Consider the following 19,754-nt stretch of genomic DNA (forward strand, 5'->3'; position numbering starts at 1 on the left):
CTCATATTAAAGCTACTGCATGCCATTAAAGGACATAATTATTAGCTACAATACGGTTTTTATATTTGGAATAGGGACTTCTTTAGTGCGCTCCAATTTTCTAATAGTCTATCAACTAATCAATAATATTATGTCAGAGGGAAGTCTATAACACATCAGAGCGATGAATAAAACATAGCACAAATGTCCTGGGAGAGACAATCCAGAATGCATTACTCAGACAGCTGTGGGACATTGCCAAGTAAACAAGCCATGAACTGGCAGCTCCTCTCTCCCTAAGCCAAAGATACACAGCACCAAGTAGCACTACTGTATACTGTACACACAAGACATTAGAATACAGAGCCTTTGTTGCAGTGAATACTTGCACTGAAGATTTCTTGACGACAAAGAAAGCAAAGTTGTCTATTTGGGATGAGAGGTGGTATTCAAAAACAAGTATTGCTGGATTTCAGATGGCATCACAAAATTCTACAGCCCAATATTATTCTACACAGATGGGAGGCATCTCAAATTAATATTGTTCAAATGCAGATTTTTGTTGTAATACAGTGGGTTCTTGGATTTAGTCAATAATAGAAATGATCAGATTTAACTTTTCTGCATTAAGGACAATGTAATCAACAGGAAAAACTGGCTCTTGCCCCACATCTAGGCTTATGACATCATCATCTGCTAGAATCTGAAAACCAACAATAAAAAATAAGTCCAACAATGCTTTAATGTACAAGTACAGACTTGTAGCATCACCCTTAAAAGTCTAAAGGGAAAATAAAAGAACGGCAAAGGGGAAAAAAGGTGACCTCTCCCTTAATGGGCAGCTCATGATGTCATATCACTACACACAGATTCTTTAGTCTCCAAGTAAACCGGCTATTCTGCGTACTGATTGGCTGCTGCTCAGATGGGGGAGGTGTGTGCGTGTCTGTTTTTTTTTTTCTTTTTCCCTCCTGCTTCTGGATTAATCCCTGTGCCCAGTGAGCTCATCTCAGCCTTGTCTTTTTCATTCCCTCATTGTCAAAACAGTAATTATAGTGCGCACGACCATATGTGGCTGCTCTGGTCACTATCATTTGTGCTATTTGAAAAGTGTGAAGCAATGCAGGCTATTTTTAAGTCATGTGTTTTTTAGTATTGATACATTTAATTATAAGGTAAGTGGATTCACTGGCAACTAGTTACATAGAATCATACAATATCATATTTTGTACTGATCTACAGAGAGAATAACTCTACATATGCGTATTCTTTGGCCGGAAGGGCATCTGTTAAAATTTAGATACTAGATACTAGTATAACTTGAGCTTTTATGTTCAAAATCTGAAGAAAAGATCTACACATATTTCTCCTATATTTCTCATCCTGGCTTAGCCCTCAGAAACTATATTTGTTTGGGTTCAATCCTTGGCTTTGATCTTTTCTATTTACTTTAAAAGATATTTCATAGTGTTTAAATAACTTGCACTTCTTACTTAATATACAAACAAAGACATTGCTCCAGCCAGCCCCTCTCTGTTATCTCCATAAATGATCTCTTATGACCCATTTCGGGTTGCGCTCTGGTCTGGCCTGTGATGAAGTGTGCAGTGCACCGGTTGCCCTCTGCAGTGAAACACAATGCCATGTCTGGGGCTACAGGTGACCAGCTGTCTGCCTGTGTTCCTCTCCTCTGGGACAGCTGCAGCCATCAATCACAGCCCCCCAAAGCCCCTGTGTGTGTGCCGGACTGGCTTTGACCACAACAACTCTGCACTGCTCCCCTCCTAACTCCTCCGGGGGACACTTCCACTTCCAATAATACCAGCATTTCTCTTTGGACTTTATTTCAGGCCCCCCTGAGAAGGCTATTAAATCTCAGCCGACGTTTTGACACCACAAACGCTCTGTTAAATCATGAGTGCTTATTTATGGAGTCGTTGTGTTTGTCAACAGTGCTCACCTTTGCTGGTTGTTCTGACTTGTAGTTTTTCACACCCCTCAACTATGACTACTGAATTACTTATGACTTATTTTAAAGTCCAAAGTTATCTTCTCACTGTTTTCTGATCTATGCTGATCTAAAAGGAAAAATGCAATATCTTCACTGACAGTTAAAAATGGCTTTGAAGTTTTGAGTTTGTCTCTCTTGTGTATGTCAGAGGTACACTAATATTGTATGTTTATGTGTTACTGGTTCCATAGGGTGAGGTCATTTTTATGAATTACAACTATCACCACTGATTTCCCTTTGACCTCTGAGTGTACAGTTAAAGTACAGAAAATGAGGTGGTCTCAGACTTACTCCTTAAAACATGTAGCAGCATATGTGAGTTGTGTAAAACTCTCCAGTAAAACAGCTGCTGAGGTATCTTCTTTTGAATTTGTCAGTTACAACATTCATTGTTTTAACTGACATCAGTTACTGCACTTTTCCTTTTCCACTGAACAAACTGTAGTTCCTGCAAATTTCACATCAGGATTTCTCAAAAAACGAGGCAGAGTTGAGTCATAAAACTTTGTCACCAAATAAAACAGGTATTAAGAAGTGGTTTATTTAGATTTTTGGCAAAATATACAGTTGCTGCATTTTTCCATTGTAGACCAGTATCCTTTAATGTTGTTTCCTCATCACAAACATATCTGGAGTTGTGTTCTGTTTCATTCACACATGTTTAACACACAAACCCTGCATATTTAGTCTGTGTTCTTCTCTGAAACTGAAAACACTCTGTCCCACCTTGTGCTCCACTGTTAAAACTTCACTTGAATCATTCAGATAATTTCAGCCCTGGAATTGCCTCTCACTTCTAAACAAAAAGTAAAATCTAACTGTTTACATGAAAACTACAGCTTCATGACATCACAAGGTTGAAAAGAGTTACTGAAACATGTGTGAATGAATCAAAACACAACTCTGGGTATATTTTTGATCAACAACATTACAACATGGCTAAAGGCTTACACAAGTCAATTTTGCTTGATATACTATTACAGTATGACCTTTAAGTTAAGATTTCACAGCCAGCAAGAAAGAAACTACTGCTTTTAAAAACAGAATTTTTTATGCATTTCCAGGACTTAACTAATACATTTCAACCATTAAATTCTATATTAACAACAAATATGCCAGATCATTATTACATGGACGGAGCGGCAGCCACAGATATGATACTAACTTGGAAAAACCCACATAGTCTTTTGTAGTCACCTTAGTTTTATGGCATCAGTAATAACCATAAATTGATACATTGTTGAGCTACTCCAGCGCCACACGTGCAGTCACAGGGCTTTTTCTCTCTCCGCAGATGGAATGCATTGAAGACCATTATTGTGCTCTTGGAGGGGCGTCTTCCACCGTGAACTCTTTGGCACACTTTTAAAGAGAGTGGCCCTAATGTATGCAGGCCCGATTCAGCAGTGGCCTGGGCGCTGGAGCCACCATCCCCCCATTCTCAACTCTCACATACTCCAAACTACAATTCTACGAAGTCAGTTGGAACAAGTAAGAGGGAACTTGTCTCTTGTTTGTTAAAAGGGGAGTTGATATGATGTCTGGGAAATTCAAAGATGGTAAAAACATTGCAAAGCCAACTAATGTCTTGTTTATTTCATGCTCAAGTACTTAAAGCTCCTCCACTCAATATCTTGTGGAAGCTATTACTTGGAAATTGTTAGCCGCTACCTTGACTCATTTCTGATTTCTCATTTCTAAGACCTTTCAACAACTTTTACACTATTCACAAATTTGCATTAAAGGAAAATATATAATTAAATGTTGATAGTATGCATAGATCTGATTTTTCCCTCAAATATCAGCTATTACAATATACTAGAGCTGGGTTTCAAATGACATCACATTATTCTATAGGCCAATACTATTTAATGCAGATGGGAGCAGGTTAAATGCAGTTTTGTTTTGGTCTTTTTTTGTCTTGGGTCTGACCACTAATTACAAATGGTCCAATGAAATGGTACAATGTAATCAATATTAAACACTGGCTCTTGTCTCACATCTGTCAGTATGACATCATCACACTGTATAATCTGAAAGACTACAATTTGGAGCCAAAACAAATCTAAGAAAAAAAATATGTATTGGTGGTTTCCAGATTGTAAAATGTGATGATTTCATACTCCCAGATGGACAATTTTCCCTATTAATTACATTGCACTTTAAATTCACAGATAAATTCACAGATGTTTCACAAACTTGATCATTTCTGTCACTGACTGGACCCACAAACTCACTGTATTAGAACAAAAAGCTGAATTTTAAGAATATTTATTGTAGCCGCCTCCATCTGTATTAAATATATTATGAGCTGTCATTTGATTGTTGAGATGTTATTTGAACACCAGCAATAGGGTCTTAAGAAAGTTCTGAGTTCTTTTGACGGCCAGATTTTTCCTATTGCATAATTTTAGTGGGACCTGCACAGGGCTGATCTGCTGTTTGCCAACACATCGACTATAATTAGCCTCTAAAGCTCAAACCGCAGCCGCAGCAGTAGTAGCAGTAGAAGAAGCAGTGCTGTCTCCAGGCTCTTGTGGAACTTGTCAAACAGGGGCTTAATTGTTAATGTGGGGGGATTTTTATGTGTGTCCCGTAGTGAAGAGAAGAAGCAGAATTCCTGTGTAATAGCTGTGACCGAGGCCTGTCATGTGACTTTCAGATGGACATTGTTGTTGTTAAAAAAAGAAAAAAAGTGGCGGGCAGGAGACAGGGAAGCTAATTGGGTGGAGTTTGTCTGGACACAGTGACTCCGTATCTATCCAGCAGAAGTATCAGCTCGGTGCATGGCTTTGGATTACACACCTTGTAAACACAAACTTCACTATGTAGTACTGATAAAACTGCCACTGATTATGCAAGTTGTTGATTCTACTTTAGCTCATTCACTGTGGCTTTGTTCTTATACAAAAGCATATTTATTCATTCAGAGTTTGTTTTAGTCTGTCTAATGTGATAAAGATTTAAAGTGAATCGGATCATAAAAATCAAGGATCTTTTAATTTGGTTTCTTAAGTTAAATCACTATTTAAATATGTAGAAATGCTCAAGGAGTGATTAAACTAGTGCAGATATTTTGAGGTGTAATTTGCATGTAGTAACCTTGCCTTTTGTGGAAGTTAGTTTAAGAACATAGAATATATTAAAATGCGTTTAAACACTTAAACAGATCAGCGTTTCTTAAAGCTTCATCTGTTTCAGAGTCATCACTGGAAATGCTTTTGTAAATTGTACTCTGATTTACAATTGTCATTACACTAGTGCAATTTAAGTTACTAATCTGGATTCTTAGACCTTTTGTGTTTTGTTGCTTCCTTTTTAGAGTCACTAACTACATCTTTAATACCTTTTAGCTGATTTGACATGTTATCACAAATACACTGACTAATTAATGATATGTTGTGAACAAAGACAGTGTTGTTCTGGTCATGAGGAGCAGTAATGAGGCTGAATGCAGTCATCTATCTCGGCGTGCTTGTATTGGCGCGGTCTTAAATGGGGCCCTCAGGCTTAACAGTGCTGAGAAAGACCCCCTCTCTCCGTGCGGGACAATTAGCATGACCGCGCGTACTCAGCTTTAGAGACCTCTCCCCAAATATGCAAGTCAAGCACCTGTATTGACATTAGCAGGGTCCAGCTGGGGCTACATGCAGATCTACTGGTAAACACAGGGCAGGGTGTGACTGAGTGATTATGTCATTGAAACATTCCATTAGTAATACGCTTCTGTCAAACACCATGTCTTTAAAAGGTCATGGTAGAAATGTGCAAAGGTGGAGACAATTCTAATGAAAATGGGTACTCAAGTAAAAGTAGTTACTTCACTAAAACTGTAGTCAATTACAAGTACAAGAACTGCTGCCAAGTTTGATTTAAAAAGCAGTTATTTACAATTATATAACTAGAATAACTCAATTAAAGTACACTAAAATCTACTAATAAAGTACTTTACTCAAGAATCCTGGTCAAGTATAGTAACATTGTATTTGTAATTAATTACTTTACACCAGGGTAAATGTGTTTATAGATTGTTCACATTTATTTGTTATAAAATCTGAAATATGTGATAAACTGAAGCTTTAATTCATATTCTGTACTTGAATAAGACCAAATCAGTGACACCAAATCACACCTTTTAATATAGTATTTTATTGTAGTTTGTATTGTAGTTTTGATCAAATAAACATAATGTGAAGAACTATTTGAGCATTCCCACTAGTCTACATTAATAGTATCAAGGCTCAGAGCAAAACTTGTGATAAAAACATGGCTGAGAATCTTCACATAAACAGTTATTTAAACATTTGACCTATTTATTTTGTTGTTGCACAGATGTCCTTCACCTCAGAGAATGCAAACAACCACAAGTCTTCTATACCACAGAGCAAAATACTGATATCTACTGGCAAGTTTCAGTCTAGACCTGACTAGATCAGACCGATCTATTTGCTGAGCTTTTTCTTTGGGAGGAGTTAAAGGGATGAGATACCAGATTTTTTCTCATTGTTGCCAAGAAGAGAAACTGAAATAGTGCACAAGATGGCTGTTGAAAACATCTTTATTCCTAATTCATCACTTAGATGTAATGGGATTAGACATGTGCTTGATTAGGTGGTCATTTAGAGGGCTGGATAAGAAGGGACACTGCTGCTTTAACATGAATAATGCCTCATCATTACAGTTTTTAATTAGCTCCTTCTTAAACATAGATGGTTATTAGTTGTTGGCTTTAATTCCTTCATTTCACTTTTTGATAAGGAAAAACCAGATTAAGACATTTAGGAAATAGTATCTAATTTCTGTAACCCACTCTTGCCTTTCTAGTGAATTTAAGTCATCCGTATTATTGCTTCTTACATCCCCTGAATCTAGTGAAATGACTCAGAATTTCATGAGCCAGCTTAGTCAATGTTTTCATAAACTGGAAATGAGACTCAGCAGCCTAAAGTACCACTGTCGCGTCATAGGCACTTGTTGAAGTTACAATATAGTACTGATATCATTTAACCTTTATGGGCTATTAGCTAAGAGGAATAGCCTATGATATTATTACAGTGGAGTTAGTGGAGCCTTTCTTTTTAAACTTTAAAACAACAGTCTAGTAGTAAAAAATCAAGCCCTCGCTCTGATTGGCTGATGTAAAATAAATTCCCATAGTGGCCACCAGAGCTAATAAATATGGATTACATTGTGTTATTAAAACCACATTTACTCTGATGACATGACTAGTATGTGATCTGTTGTTCAGGTAGTACAGTAACATCGGAGGACGGGCAGGAAGCGGCGTGGGCAGTCTCCTTGTGTCACCGCCTGCGTCAGACACAGACGCCAGGAGGGAGTTTTCCACTGACGAAAAGGCTGCGCTTCTCGGCAGACTGCTACAGACAAGGGAAGCGCTTCAGCTGCTGCGGAGCTCCGTGCGGCACACAGGCACACAGACAATAGCGGAGGAGTCGTGTACCCGGGCGACAAACGGGTTTAAACCGCTCGATTTTGGATTACTAGCCCCTTATCCCATCGGTAGTTCGTTGGACGAGATTTGGTCACTAATGCTGAAAGGATACTTAATTTGGTGGTGAGTACTACAAACACAACGGAGAGTTCGCGTTTGGCTTCTTGAACAGTGTAATGTCTGCGCTTAACCTCGGCAAAGAAAGAAGCAAATAGTTTGTTGTTGGGCATTTAAATACACCGGCATGTTCGTTACGCGAGACATTTAACAGTTTACTTTGGCGATGGTAAAACACAGAGAAATAGCGAGTTTTCGGGCAGATTCTAACCAGCTTGGGTCATACATTGATTGATCAGCTCTTGATAGTTGACAATATGTGTTTTTTTATGAACTTCCTTAGAGCTTTTAAGTGAAGTTTTTGTGCTGTCGTTACATTTAAGCGAACTGTTTGAGCGGTTGTCTTTGTGTTTAGTGGAGCCGTGTGGAGTTGATCACCTCCGCGGTGCTGGTGCGCCTCTTGTAACTAGAGCGACTCCTGAAGGCACTACATCTGAGTACAGCTGATAGCAGCGCTGTCACTACAATTAGCATTAATCACGAGGAATGATCGGGTCAACAGGGGAACGCCACCGACTATGCCCTGGACACCTGGACGCGTGTGCCATGAGCTTTACGCGTGATTGACGCTGTTTATTTGGCGCTTGTTGGAATTTATCCAGGTGCTTTTGGTAAAGTAGAGCGTTCATTGTTTGAACAGATGTCTCTCGTATCAACATGTTGATTATTCTTTGTCATGTTTTACGCATGACCAAAAGTGTTGCATTTGATAGGAGCGTTTAAAGTGCTTATCTCTGTAATCGTGACCATAAGCTGTCACTTGTGCGTTATCGGCTGCAGGTATATTACACAAGCTCACTGTATGCTCAGTAGAGCCACTGAGTCAATGAAAGCGTCTCTAGCGCGACCTCACCCGGATAATTTCTGGAACTATGTTTTCTGGAATCAGGCTACAGTGCTGGTCCTTTGTTCACAGACACTGCTATTACAGCTTAAGTCTTTGCACTTCTCATAAAATATTTATGCCAATGCTTATCTAATTGCCTATTATTTTATTGTTAATGGTGATTTTTTTTGTGTGCAGATTTTATATAAAATATAAGATTTTGCATTTATTTTTCTGGCTGGCCCTACACTGTAGTTAAAACATATTGTTTAAGCAATACACAACATGAAGGATATTGCATGTCTTTTGAGTCTTTACACTGGTGTCACATGTTTTTCTACACAGCTAACCTTGTGGTGCCTTCAGCTGTCAGAAGTGGAATCCATAATCTGGATGGCCACTTCCTGCTCCCTCTCTCTCTCTCTTTCTCTCTCTCTCCCTCTCTGTCTCTCTCTCTCTCACTCTGCGCCTCTATCTCTCTGTGTTCCTTTCTTTCACAAACACACATTCTCAAACCCAAGTTTGTGTGTCCTCAGCTGGTAAGGACAGGATGGGTTCAAGCGAGGTACTCCCTTATATTTCAGTCACGCAAAAACGATGGCCCCATCGCTTTTGTGCTGGAGGGAAGTAAAGTCCACACAGGCTCGTTTGGAGAGCTATACCACCATCTGTTTTGTCCTCTCCCAGAATGGTGTGCAGCAAGTCTCCCAGACTGGAGCATGACCCTTGAACTCACTGCAACCTCCACCCTTCCTCCACAGTGGACAGAAGTGCGTTTTTGGCCCTAGGAATAAAATTCTAGCCTTAAGATGTTTTGCTACAGTGTACAAAAAGATTGAAGCTTTGATGTCTGTTATATTAATGTGCACATGACTGTCTATGGAGTATTGAGGTTTGTTTTGCATAAGAGATGAGTGACAGCAGAGGGCATATGAGGAGCACTCCAGCTAATACCACCGGCAGGTGTGGCTTGGAGAGGCAGCCTTTACTTGCTTTGGGCAGCCTAATGGGACGAGGACTTTCCAGTGGTTAGCAGCAGAAAACACATCTGGGTTAGATAGAGCCTGTGTTCTTCTCCCACTATTCCAGCCGCTGGGAGCCGCTGCCAAGAAAGAATTCCTGTGGCCTGGAGACATGACATTATTTATTTGTTTTGTACAATCCTGCTGCTCCTTCCCACTACCTCTCCTTTTTGGAATCAGAGGAACAGAATGTTTTTGTGGCACAGTGGCACTGAGCCCCAGTGGTGAGAACAACAGGCTCATAGTTAGACACACACAGAGATGCTGGCAGCTTTGAACCAGCAGGTGGAGCTCTACTGGGGAACAGCTGACTCCAGATCCCCCCTCAGCTGGACTTGGGCCAGTGTTCTCTTCATTCTGATCTGGGACTCTGCTCTTTAGTGACAGAGCTGTGAAGTTGTGAAGAGATGTGCTACCTTTGGAACCTCAGGTAGTACAGTTCACGTGCACGCTCGCTCAGACATGCTCGTGCACACTCACAGTAACTCCCAGGCTCATCATTATCACATTTTATGAGCACTCCACTCCAGTGGCACTGAGCGGCGCACAGCCTTTTGTCACCGTGCCATGTCAATGCTCCCAGCTGGCTAAGATTAGTGCAACTTGTGTCTCCCTCACACGCTGTTATCAGACACATAAGGGGCCGGACGGAGAGAGCAAAGGGACAAAGTGAGTGGTGACTTGGAACGACCTGCCAGCGGTACTTCGAACATGCTCGACTGATCTATGACAGGTGGTTTGGTACTAATCAAACTTCTTGTGCATTTCCTGAAACATACACTTTATATCAAGCTTCTTCTAAATGCTCAGAAATTTTACAATGCATTATTCACTCACACACAATCTAAGGTGATGAAGTGTTTTGCTCACGGACACATCATATTAGTTTTGTTGCTTAGACTATTAATTTTTTCATAAACTTTTAAAAACTTCTTAGCGCAGACTGTGAGAGCTTGTAATTTAAGTATGATTTTTATTTTATTTTTTTATTAATTTGCATAATCCACATAATGTAACATAATCATTCAAGTATCAATGAACATGTCTTACATTACCACTAAACCAAAAGTAACACAGAGGCTGCTTCATGGCCACTTGTCTGCATAATCAATGATGGGGCATTCTTAACTATAATGAAGTCAAACGTTTGCCTTGCTCCCTTTTGGACGGCACTTAATCTGATGCCTTAATGAGGACTTGAAGAGCTGTCTGTGATCAAATACAAATGAATAGAGATTGCGCACTCACATTAGCAGCCTGTAGCCGCGTGTATCAACTTAATCTCATTTCAATGACATAGCTGTACATCTGACTTGATCCGCGCTGGTACTTCTGGTGACAAATCTCCTCGTCAGTCAATGATCCATCTTCCCCAGCTCTGTGACAACCGACTGGGGAGCACCTCTGCAGATGCGTCCTTTTATCAGCCCGCCCGTGTGCGCTTGATGGAATGACAGCCATGCATAATTTAGTGAGCGTTAAAAACATGCCGTGCCTCTGACTGGGCAGTCTGCTCAGATCCTCTCCTAGTCACCAGCAACTCTTTTCTTATAGAGTTCTTCTTTCATCTCCTTTTTTTATTAGAATAACTGTAATACAATCATAACATAGAAACACATAAAATAAATTATAATTCTAGTGTTTGACTGAGGCAAATAAGCACAGCGATATGAGCATAAAAGCAGACAATACATTATAAAGGGAGGGTACAGCAGGGTTTCCTCCTCACTTATGATTATATTTCTAGATAATGTCTAGAGTATGAATGAATTTTGCACCGTGTCTTACTTTTATGCATATGGCATTTTTCTAATAGGGTTGCACAATATATTGCAAACTGAACAGAATCCTACTTCCTGCAATTAGATTTGTCAGAAAAACTGCAAGTAGATCTTTTTCTATAATTATGCAGCTATATACTTTCTTAACCTAAATGTTGAAGTTTACATAATGTATTCTATAGTACTGAAGTGGGTCATCTCTGCTTCTTACTCGTTCTCTCTCTACTCTACTCCTAAATTGTCTCTTATCCTCCTCCTCAGTCCTTCCTGCTCCTTGCTACTACTGCTCCCAGGGCCCCTGTTCTGTGGGGAGGCAGCGGCCGAGCACCTCCAGATTGACTACAAGACGTCCCCATGCCAGGATTAACCTCGCGCCATTGTTTCTGCCCGTTGAACAGGATTAACAAATCAATGTGTCAGGTAGACTGCAGTCAGGAGACAATGACCCACTTCTAACACCGCTGCCTGCCACCCCCTCCTCCCCCTCTATCCCTCTCCTCCTCCTCCTCCTCTCCCCTCTTCTCCCTCACTGCAGCTTTTAATTAAAAAGACTTTGCTTAGCTGGCTCTATGTAGTCCCCCGAGGAAGGCTCACAGCTTTGTTTTCAGTTTTACGCTGAATTAAGAGCAGGAGTCGGGGGGCAAAAATGTAAGGTGAATCTTTTCGTGCATTCTTCTACACACATGCAACTGCGTTTAAAAACACACACTGTCGGAAATACAACAGATGCTGCGCCCAGACCAGGTGTTCCTCAAAAGGCACAACAAGATAATCCGGATGTGTAAAAAGCAATTTGGAGATTATTTGATGCTCCAGTGACTCCGGAATCTGTTTCGGCTCAGTGCAAGGTGGAGGTTGCTAGGCTGGCTATATGTTTGTTGCTATGATGCAGTTTGACCTATTGCAAGGTGATTCATTCATCATACACACTATCTCCACTGGGGGGACAACAATATCTGAGAGCAGCAGAAAACCAGAAACAATGACCTTCTATGTGCGGCCCACTCAGAGGTGTCAGCCCCTGCCCTTGAATCTTCATCCTTGTCCGGTAGAGAAATTCTTTTGCATAATTGCTCTCTGTTGCATGTAGGAAATGACCCCATAGTTGCATACCTGGAGCCCACGTGCCCTCCGCCCCTCCCCTCGTTCCCTTCAGTGCCTTTTGCTGACGTTGCATAACCTGCTGATAAGACAAAGCTTGCATATAAATCTTGCCAAGTTCTCTCAGTGTCACGGCAGACCTAGTATTCACTTTGTGTTTAGGTGTCTGCACTGTGTTTTTACTCCCTAACAAGTTAATTTTAGACACATTCAAAGCGCTCTCTAATTAGCCAGGCTTAAAAGAGACAGAACGCAAGATTGTTTCAACTGTTAGCAGATGCCTTATCATTTCATAGGTGTTGACCGAGCAAATATTTGGACAAACACTGCTAAAAATAATCAAGGGAAAAAAGGACGCAATGCCCACGCCACTGCAGCTGCAAGTGATTTTGGCCGAGAATGTGTAGGCTGTAAACAGTCTGATGGTGAAATGATCTCTTTATGGGCAAAGTAAAAACTGCAATACACATCATTGTACTAGGGAGTGTCTAAGCTGGACCCAAGCCCAGTTATGCTGTCTATCCTCCCTTTCTTAGAGTAGACCACCACTAGGCCTGTCACGATAACAAATTTCGAAGTTCAATATATTGCTGAAGAAAATGTAAAATGATAATATTGAAACAAGATAATACTGAAACACATTTATGCCACTGTCTATAATTCCACATAGTAATTATCGTGGCAGACTTAACCATCACCTTCTCAAAGAAAATCCTGTCTGCTTTTTGTTAACGTATTGACATGTTATCCTTCACGGCAATGTTTTGTGCTTTTACTTCCTGGAACATGCCCGCTTGATTCGTTTTGGGGAAATAATTCATGGGCCATAATCAGATTTAAAGATATGAGGCGGGCTTTAAATGGCGATTGTCTCCTTTCTTCCTGTCTGCCTGTGTCTGTCGCTCAAAGGATTGATTGTTTGTATCGCTGAGGCAGCAGCCGGCTCTCGTGGGAGCTCTGGTAGAATGTGTGCACAGTGGCTGTATAGGAAAAACATCTCAGCTATGCACCGCTCCTGAACATATATTTACTACCGGGGTGTTAAAAGGGACACGCGCTAGCCTAATGGTGCTATAGGCTGGAGCTGGTGTGTTTTCTAATCAATGCGTTTGCTGAGCTGATGGGATTCGCAGGAGGGTGGGTCCGGTAATTGTTGACTTATGCGAATAGGGGCTGATTGATTGCTTCCTGTGCCATGGTTAGCTGCCTCTGAGTGCAGATAGATGTATTTGTATGGTCCTGGATGTAAATGAGTTTTGCTTTAAAATGAGCATTGCATGTTAAATACAGTGATATTATTTGAGATTTTTATTTATTTATTTATTTTTTTCACAATTATACTTGTATTCTAGCTGTAAGTATAAAGCTGCATTATAACAAACTGCCCCAGACCGATCAAATGTTGCTGTTGCGCTAACTCTGGTGTAATTATGTTGAAGCTACAATAATTACAATTAAATAAATAAATATAAATATAAAAATACTGTGTCTAAAATGTGTTCTAATAGGTTACCACATATTTTATAAGGTTATTGAGGTCTATGTTATGTGGGTCGCAACTGATATTTTGTTTGCTGATATGCCTTTTGCAAATAATATGCAAGCCTAACTATTATATTCAAATCCATGTTTAGTTTAATTGCACGTAATTACACACAGTTCATTTGCTAATTGTCCCTTTGTCGCCTGCAGATTTGCCACACCGTCACCATGAGTGGGCTCCTGAAGAGGAAGTTCGAGGAGGTGGACGAGGACCCGTGCTACTCGTCTGCCTCCCCCTCCTCTCTCTCCTCCGCCTGCTCGGCCTGGGACTCCGAGGGGGAGAGCTGCTACTCAGACACCCTGGATTCCACTCCCAGCAACCCCAGCTCCCCAGCAACCCATTTCAACAGTGAGTCTAACCCCCTCCCTTCTCTCTCTTCTTTCCTACATCCACAATAGATCACACATGGGGCCTTTTAGCGGGCTTCACCCCATCGCCCCGGTCTTCACTGCTCCACGGAGGCTTCGATAACAAACTTATAATGAATATGAGAGAGAGGTTAAGGAATTTAGGCAGCTGGCAGCTCATCAAGCACTTCACAGGAATGATTTCAGACTACCGCAATGAATACCCGCTTTGATGTCATGCCCCAAAGCTGCTAAGTGGCTAATTGTATTATACAACAGCTGCTCACCTAGCATCTTGGTTCCTTACTTCCTTCTCCGGCACACTTCCTCTTTCACTATAGGGACCCCGATCCAGCCACTTCTTGCTTCTGTGTGTTTGTGTTGGTCTTAAGGGGACACTCAGGTGAGAGGTTGGGATCATAAGGGAGTAGTGTAAACAGTGGTTTCCAGGATGGCGGGGCTCTCAGCCAGCAGGAGAAGGAGTGTGGCTCTGGGCCAAAGCTGAGAACACAACAGCGCCTTGTCTGGAGCCCGGGCCCTCACCCAACACAGGTGCAGAAAGAGCCAGGGTAGGACAATCAAGCGAAGGGGGCGTCTCTGATTCTGTGCGCCATTATAATCCTCTGCTTGTGTTGGACAGAGAGCGTTTTGGCATTGTTCGATAAAGAGGAAAAACAGCCACTAAATCCTTTCTCATCCCATTTGGAGGCAGCCAGGCAGGTATCATTAGTCTAGCGCTCCTGTCATTAGCCTCACCGGGTTTGATTGATGTTTGCTGAAGGTGGCAGTTTGTGTAGTATTAGATTTAGTGCAGACAGGAAAACACAGGGCAGCTTTTGTGTCAGGCTCTCAGCTGTATTAAAACTAAAAGCATGTTGAGATTGATTCAGAAAGGAATCCATTCCGAGTGTGTCACAAATGGTGAAATCAGGAAACCCAAAATAATAAATGCAATGTCCAAGCTAGATATTACGCATAATTTCTGTTTTCATAAAAGCCCTGTGGCAAATTAGGTAAAGGGAAAAACCGGCTCGTCCGCTGAGGCTAAAGTGGTGATGAATATTCTCGGGCTTGTAAATGGAATTTAGATTAAAGCGAGTATTTGCTGGGCTCGTTCCCACACATGTTCTCTTTTATTCCCATATGCTTTTATTGTGTGCTTCTGGGTACAGTGAGATGGATTATTGCACAGTTGAATGGTCTTACCAGATAACAGACCTTTTGACTTCCTGGCTGGGACATTGGAGGGGATTTTCTGAAGCCGTGAGACCAGCACGGGCACTTTCTCCTCTGCCTTGGGACACCCCATCCCCTCCCTCTGCCTTTCCGTAGCTGTGACAGTTTACCCTCTAGTTTGTGATCCTGACAGCTTTGCTTCCTCCTCTGGCTGGCTGCTCTGGGAAATTCCTGGGCTGGGTGCTTTGTGCTACACAGTAGGCCCAGTAACAGGCTGAATAGGCTCTTAGGTTGGGTTTCATTTTACAGGATGTAAGTGTGTTGTACTCCTGGTAGCAGTAGTTTTAATTGGGTACATGATAAGGTTTGGGCCAGGAGCAGGCCTATGAATCAGTGGGGTGTCTATTTACAGTTTGCTCAGCACCTTTGAACATACAGAACTCATAGACACAGCACAGCACTCTCTTGTGGTCCAATAGAGAAACTACATTGTGCAAGTGCAAACTGTTAGAGTACACTGCTAATGTGCACCGTTTCCCCTCCAGCAACATCCATCCTAAAGAAAACAAAGAGGGCGCGGCGAGCCAACGTGACCTTTGACCAGGTCACAGTCTTCTTCTTTCCTCGATGCCAAGGTTTCACCAGTGTCCCCAGCAGAGGAGGCTGCACTCTGGGCATGACTCCTCGGCACACTGCGCTCCGCACTTACACGCTCGCGGAGTTTGCTGTAGAGCAGAAGCTGCTGAGAAGAGAGAAACTTCTCAACAGGCTCAAACAGGAGAAACTAGAGGTGCTCAAGCAAAAGGTGAGCTAGAACCCAATTAAAATGTGACATTTATTCTAAATTTGTATGCTGTAATAAATAACATACTGTCTTCTCTCTATCCAGCTGACTAAAAATGGGACTCAGGAGAGTGAGGAAGCAGAGAGGCTAACTGTGGATGATATCCCTGAGCATGATCTGGACCTGAGTGCTGCCAACCTGGAGGAGGGCTCCTTTCTGCAGCCATACACATCCAAACTGCGCTACGCTCTGCTCAAAGCAGCTGGGGTCAAGAAGATCGACAAGGAGGAGAAGAGGCAGTTGCATGAGCTCCGGCTCTCCAGGGAAAACTGTGGCTGTGACTGTCAGGGCTTCTGTGAACCAGAAACCTGTGGCTGCAGCTTGGCAGGCATCAAATGTCAGGTGAGGAACCAGGGGATAATGGTGCTTAATGTGTGCAATTATATAATGGGGGTATGCTTCCTGCACATGGAATTCAAAACAACCTAACCAAATAATGTCATGTCTTTTTAGATGGACCATTCCTCCTTCCCTTGTGGCTGCACTAAAGATGGCTGTGGGAACACTGAGGGGCGCATTGAGTTCAACTCCACCCGGGTTCAGACGCACTACATCCACACCATCATGAAGTTGGAGCTGGAGAAGAGGCTGGAGGAGCAGTCCAGTGATGAGGAGAGCAGACGGCCTCAAGCGGCCCCCGTACACAGCAGCCCAGCCAGCCTCACTCACAAAACCCTGTCCCCTCTATCCATGGCCCCCTCTTTCACATTTGGCTCGGAGCTGTCTACAGTAGAGGAGAACAGCTGTAGCAGTGACATGACAGACTTATCCGACTCCTCAGGGCAGAGCGAGGACTCTGAGGTGGGGGAGAGACAGTGTGACTGTTCACAAATGGACACAGACACAGAGAGGGGCTCCAGTCTCAGTACCACACAGACCTGCTCCAAATGCAAAAGGGACAGCACAGAGCGAGAGCAGGAGCAGCCCTCCACTGAGGCCTTCGGTAGCTTTAGCATAGCGGACTTTGCAGATGAAAATGACAACATCGACTCTGCTTTGTTGGACTCTGAACAGACAGACAATCGAGCTACAGCCATTTCAGAACTCATAGATGAGAATGCCAACCAAGGAAACGCTCTATTCCACAGTGGCAGTGTACCCCGCACCCCCTCCCCCACCGTGGACCGCTCTGCCAGCTACAACATGGACCTGAGCCTGTCCTCCGAGTCCGACCTGGAGTTCTTTGATGGCTTCCCCTGCCTCGGGCCCAGCTCGCTCTATAACTCTCTGAAGGAGTATGAACACATGGACACCTATTTTCAGTTCCAGTTGCCTAGTTACCCCAGCCTCCCCGCAGCCTCTGACCCCGGCACATGCCTCCTCGAGTCGCTCATTGGCCTTTCCGAGTCCGTCCCTGAGCCCCCTGCCACTTTTACAGACAATCAGCTGTTGGAGGAAGCCATGAAGTTGTCTGTGATGGAATCTGTGAAAGTTTAACTAAAACAAACAAGAAAAAAACTTTTGTACGGGGTGAACTATACATGCACACAGTAAGATTACTGATGTCTAAGAAGTGGTTTGTGGAGGAAGCTGTGATTCCCTTTTGCCTAAAATGTTCAAATTGCCTTCAAAATGTTAGCAAAGCGTGTGGGAGTATTGCTGTGTGAGATGGCAGCTAGTGGTAAAACTATATAATTTGACATGGCCCTTGAAAACCAATGATGGCTGACAATTCCTAAGAAAGCTCTTTGAACCAAACCATATGCTACAAGAGTCAACCTTTATAAACAGGGCCTTGTCAAGAATCGAACACAGCTGAATGTGCACCTCAGGGATATTTTTCTAGCTTTCTAGCTTTTGGAGGCAATGTATGGAGAGCATTGCTGTGATGGCCTTTCAATGAGACCTGAGTCCAATCACAAACATAATCCAATGTGCGTCCTCCAGTCAGACTCAGTGCTTACTCTGAATAGCCTGAAGGGGGCGGTCTTTGCTGTGTTCAAATGGGCCGTTCTCCTCACGCTGTCCAAATCCTGGGTTTTGTATGGTACAGAAGTCCCTCAGAAAGCTCCTCAATCAGCACTTTATCTGTGAACAGACTTAAGTATCAATAGGCATTGTTTTGGTTGTATGGGGTGGATTCAGCAGTTCACCGCTACATGATTTGTGTGCTGGCTAACTAGAAAATAACACTCATACCATAGAAGCTGTAGCTGTTTTGTCTTTAATACCCTTGAATTAAATTATTTTCTTTATGATTTAATTTTTATTTATTTCAGCTAAAGCCTAATTTCATTCACCAAGCACTGTGGTTTAATATTCACCTCTAAGTGCAATCCTTCTTTCCTTTTTTCGAATTACATTAATGCATTGTTATGGGAAATGGGACCACAAGTCCATCAAAGTATTTAATATCTATTCTCGTATTCATTTAACATTTTTATAACTTATTATGTCATTATTTCAGTAGTTATTTAATTTATACGTTTGGGCAATAAAATGGGCTGTAGTGGAGTTTACTGGATGTGCCTGTTATCAGGGAGCCATGCCTGCCAGTGGCCTGTGCACAGGGCTTCCACTTAAGCTTTGGGACTGAAAACTGTGGAATTTCCCTAATCACTGAAACTAAAGTTTGGGTCTATTATTAAATGGCTGCCTATATTGTAACCATAGAAAAGACACTAATATTTTGTAACTAATTTTATGTAGATTGATTGAAAAAAAATTCTAATCACTGACAAATGTAATATTTTATTAAGAGACTAATGAATAATTTTCAATTTGGGACAACCTTTGTAATATATGAATTATAGAGACATTTATGTATGAAGGTTATAGCTCTAGCATTCTGAAGTATTTTCATAGGCGGACTTAGATATGTTCAAATGCCATTAAAAATGAATCATTTTCAAAGATCAATTTGATTGTATTCTGAAGTTTTGGAAGTCTGTGACTTGGGTTACAATGTTATAAATTAAAAGTTTTTTGTGGGTAAAAATTGCATATATTATACAATTTTTATCATGTACAAAAGCTTGACCATGAAAGCGTTGCCTGATTCTTGAGAGGAGGGCGTGAAGTGTTGAGTCAATGTACATATGTCCCCTCTTACAGCTGTTCTACAGCCGGTGGACCCTTTAGACGTATGCATGCAGGTCCTGTTTCTTCAAACTTGTTCTGATTCATTGTATACTTTGAAAAGTGCAGCGTGCACAATGGAAATGTATTATTCGCTTTTTGCCTTTTTCATTACTTTGAAATCCATGTGTTTGGCCATAAAATGGGCACAGACTTTTGCAACAATTAGTTTCTCTTGTACAAAACATAATTTAACATGAAGAACATGGCACCAGTGAGTGTTATCAATGTAATGTATTACAGTACGGCTGTTTCATTTTCAAACAATGTGTCTTACTTTGATGCCTTTTGTGTTGTACAGATTTCTGCTTGAATGGTCCTGCAGAGCAAACAAAGCTGCTTTATTTTTTACATATTCACACATTAACCTGCTGTTCAAAACAATTTCTTTCATTTAAGCCATTTTGACAGCCTGTCCCTCCAAATAAAAAAAAGTTTTTTCTAAAAGTGTTTGTTGACATTTGTCCTTATTTGCAC

At 41.7% G+C, this 19,754-nt stretch overlaps 1 protein-coding gene across 2 annotated transcripts; it reads left to right on the forward strand.

Moving 5' to 3' along the window:
- The first annotated feature begins 7,214 nt into the window (after positions 1-7,214).
- On the forward strand, positions 7,215-19,724 carry csrnp1b (cysteine-serine-rich nuclear protein 1b). Of its 2 annotated transcripts, XM_055150911.1 has the most exons (6): positions 7,215-7,565; positions 11,450-11,608; positions 13,982-14,180; positions 15,901-16,160; positions 16,245-16,541; positions 16,653-19,724. In XM_055150911.1, exons 2-6 carry the CDS (start codon positions 11,543-11,545, stop codon positions 17,634-17,636), a joined length of 1,806 nt encoding a protein of 601 aa, XP_055006886.1. In that variant the 5' UTR covers positions 7,215-7,565; positions 11,450-11,542; the 3' UTR covers positions 17,637-19,724. The 2 variants fall into 2 exon arrangements, with proteins under 2 accessions (XP_055006886.1, XP_020791319.1); XM_020935660.2 differs by lacking the exon at positions 11,450-11,608 and having other exon boundaries at positions 7,218-7,565.
- Positions 19,725-19,754: the final 30 nt, after the last annotated feature.

The sequence above is a fragment of the Boleophthalmus pectinirostris genome, unplaced genomic scaffold (assembly GCF_026225935.1).
Source record: "Boleophthalmus pectinirostris isolate CB_2022bp ecotype Guang Dong unplaced genomic scaffold, ASM2622593v1 HiC_scaffold_15, whole genome shotgun sequence".
Taxonomy (NCBI): domain Eukaryota; kingdom Metazoa; phylum Chordata; class Actinopteri; order Gobiiformes; family Gobiidae; genus Boleophthalmus; species Boleophthalmus pectinirostris.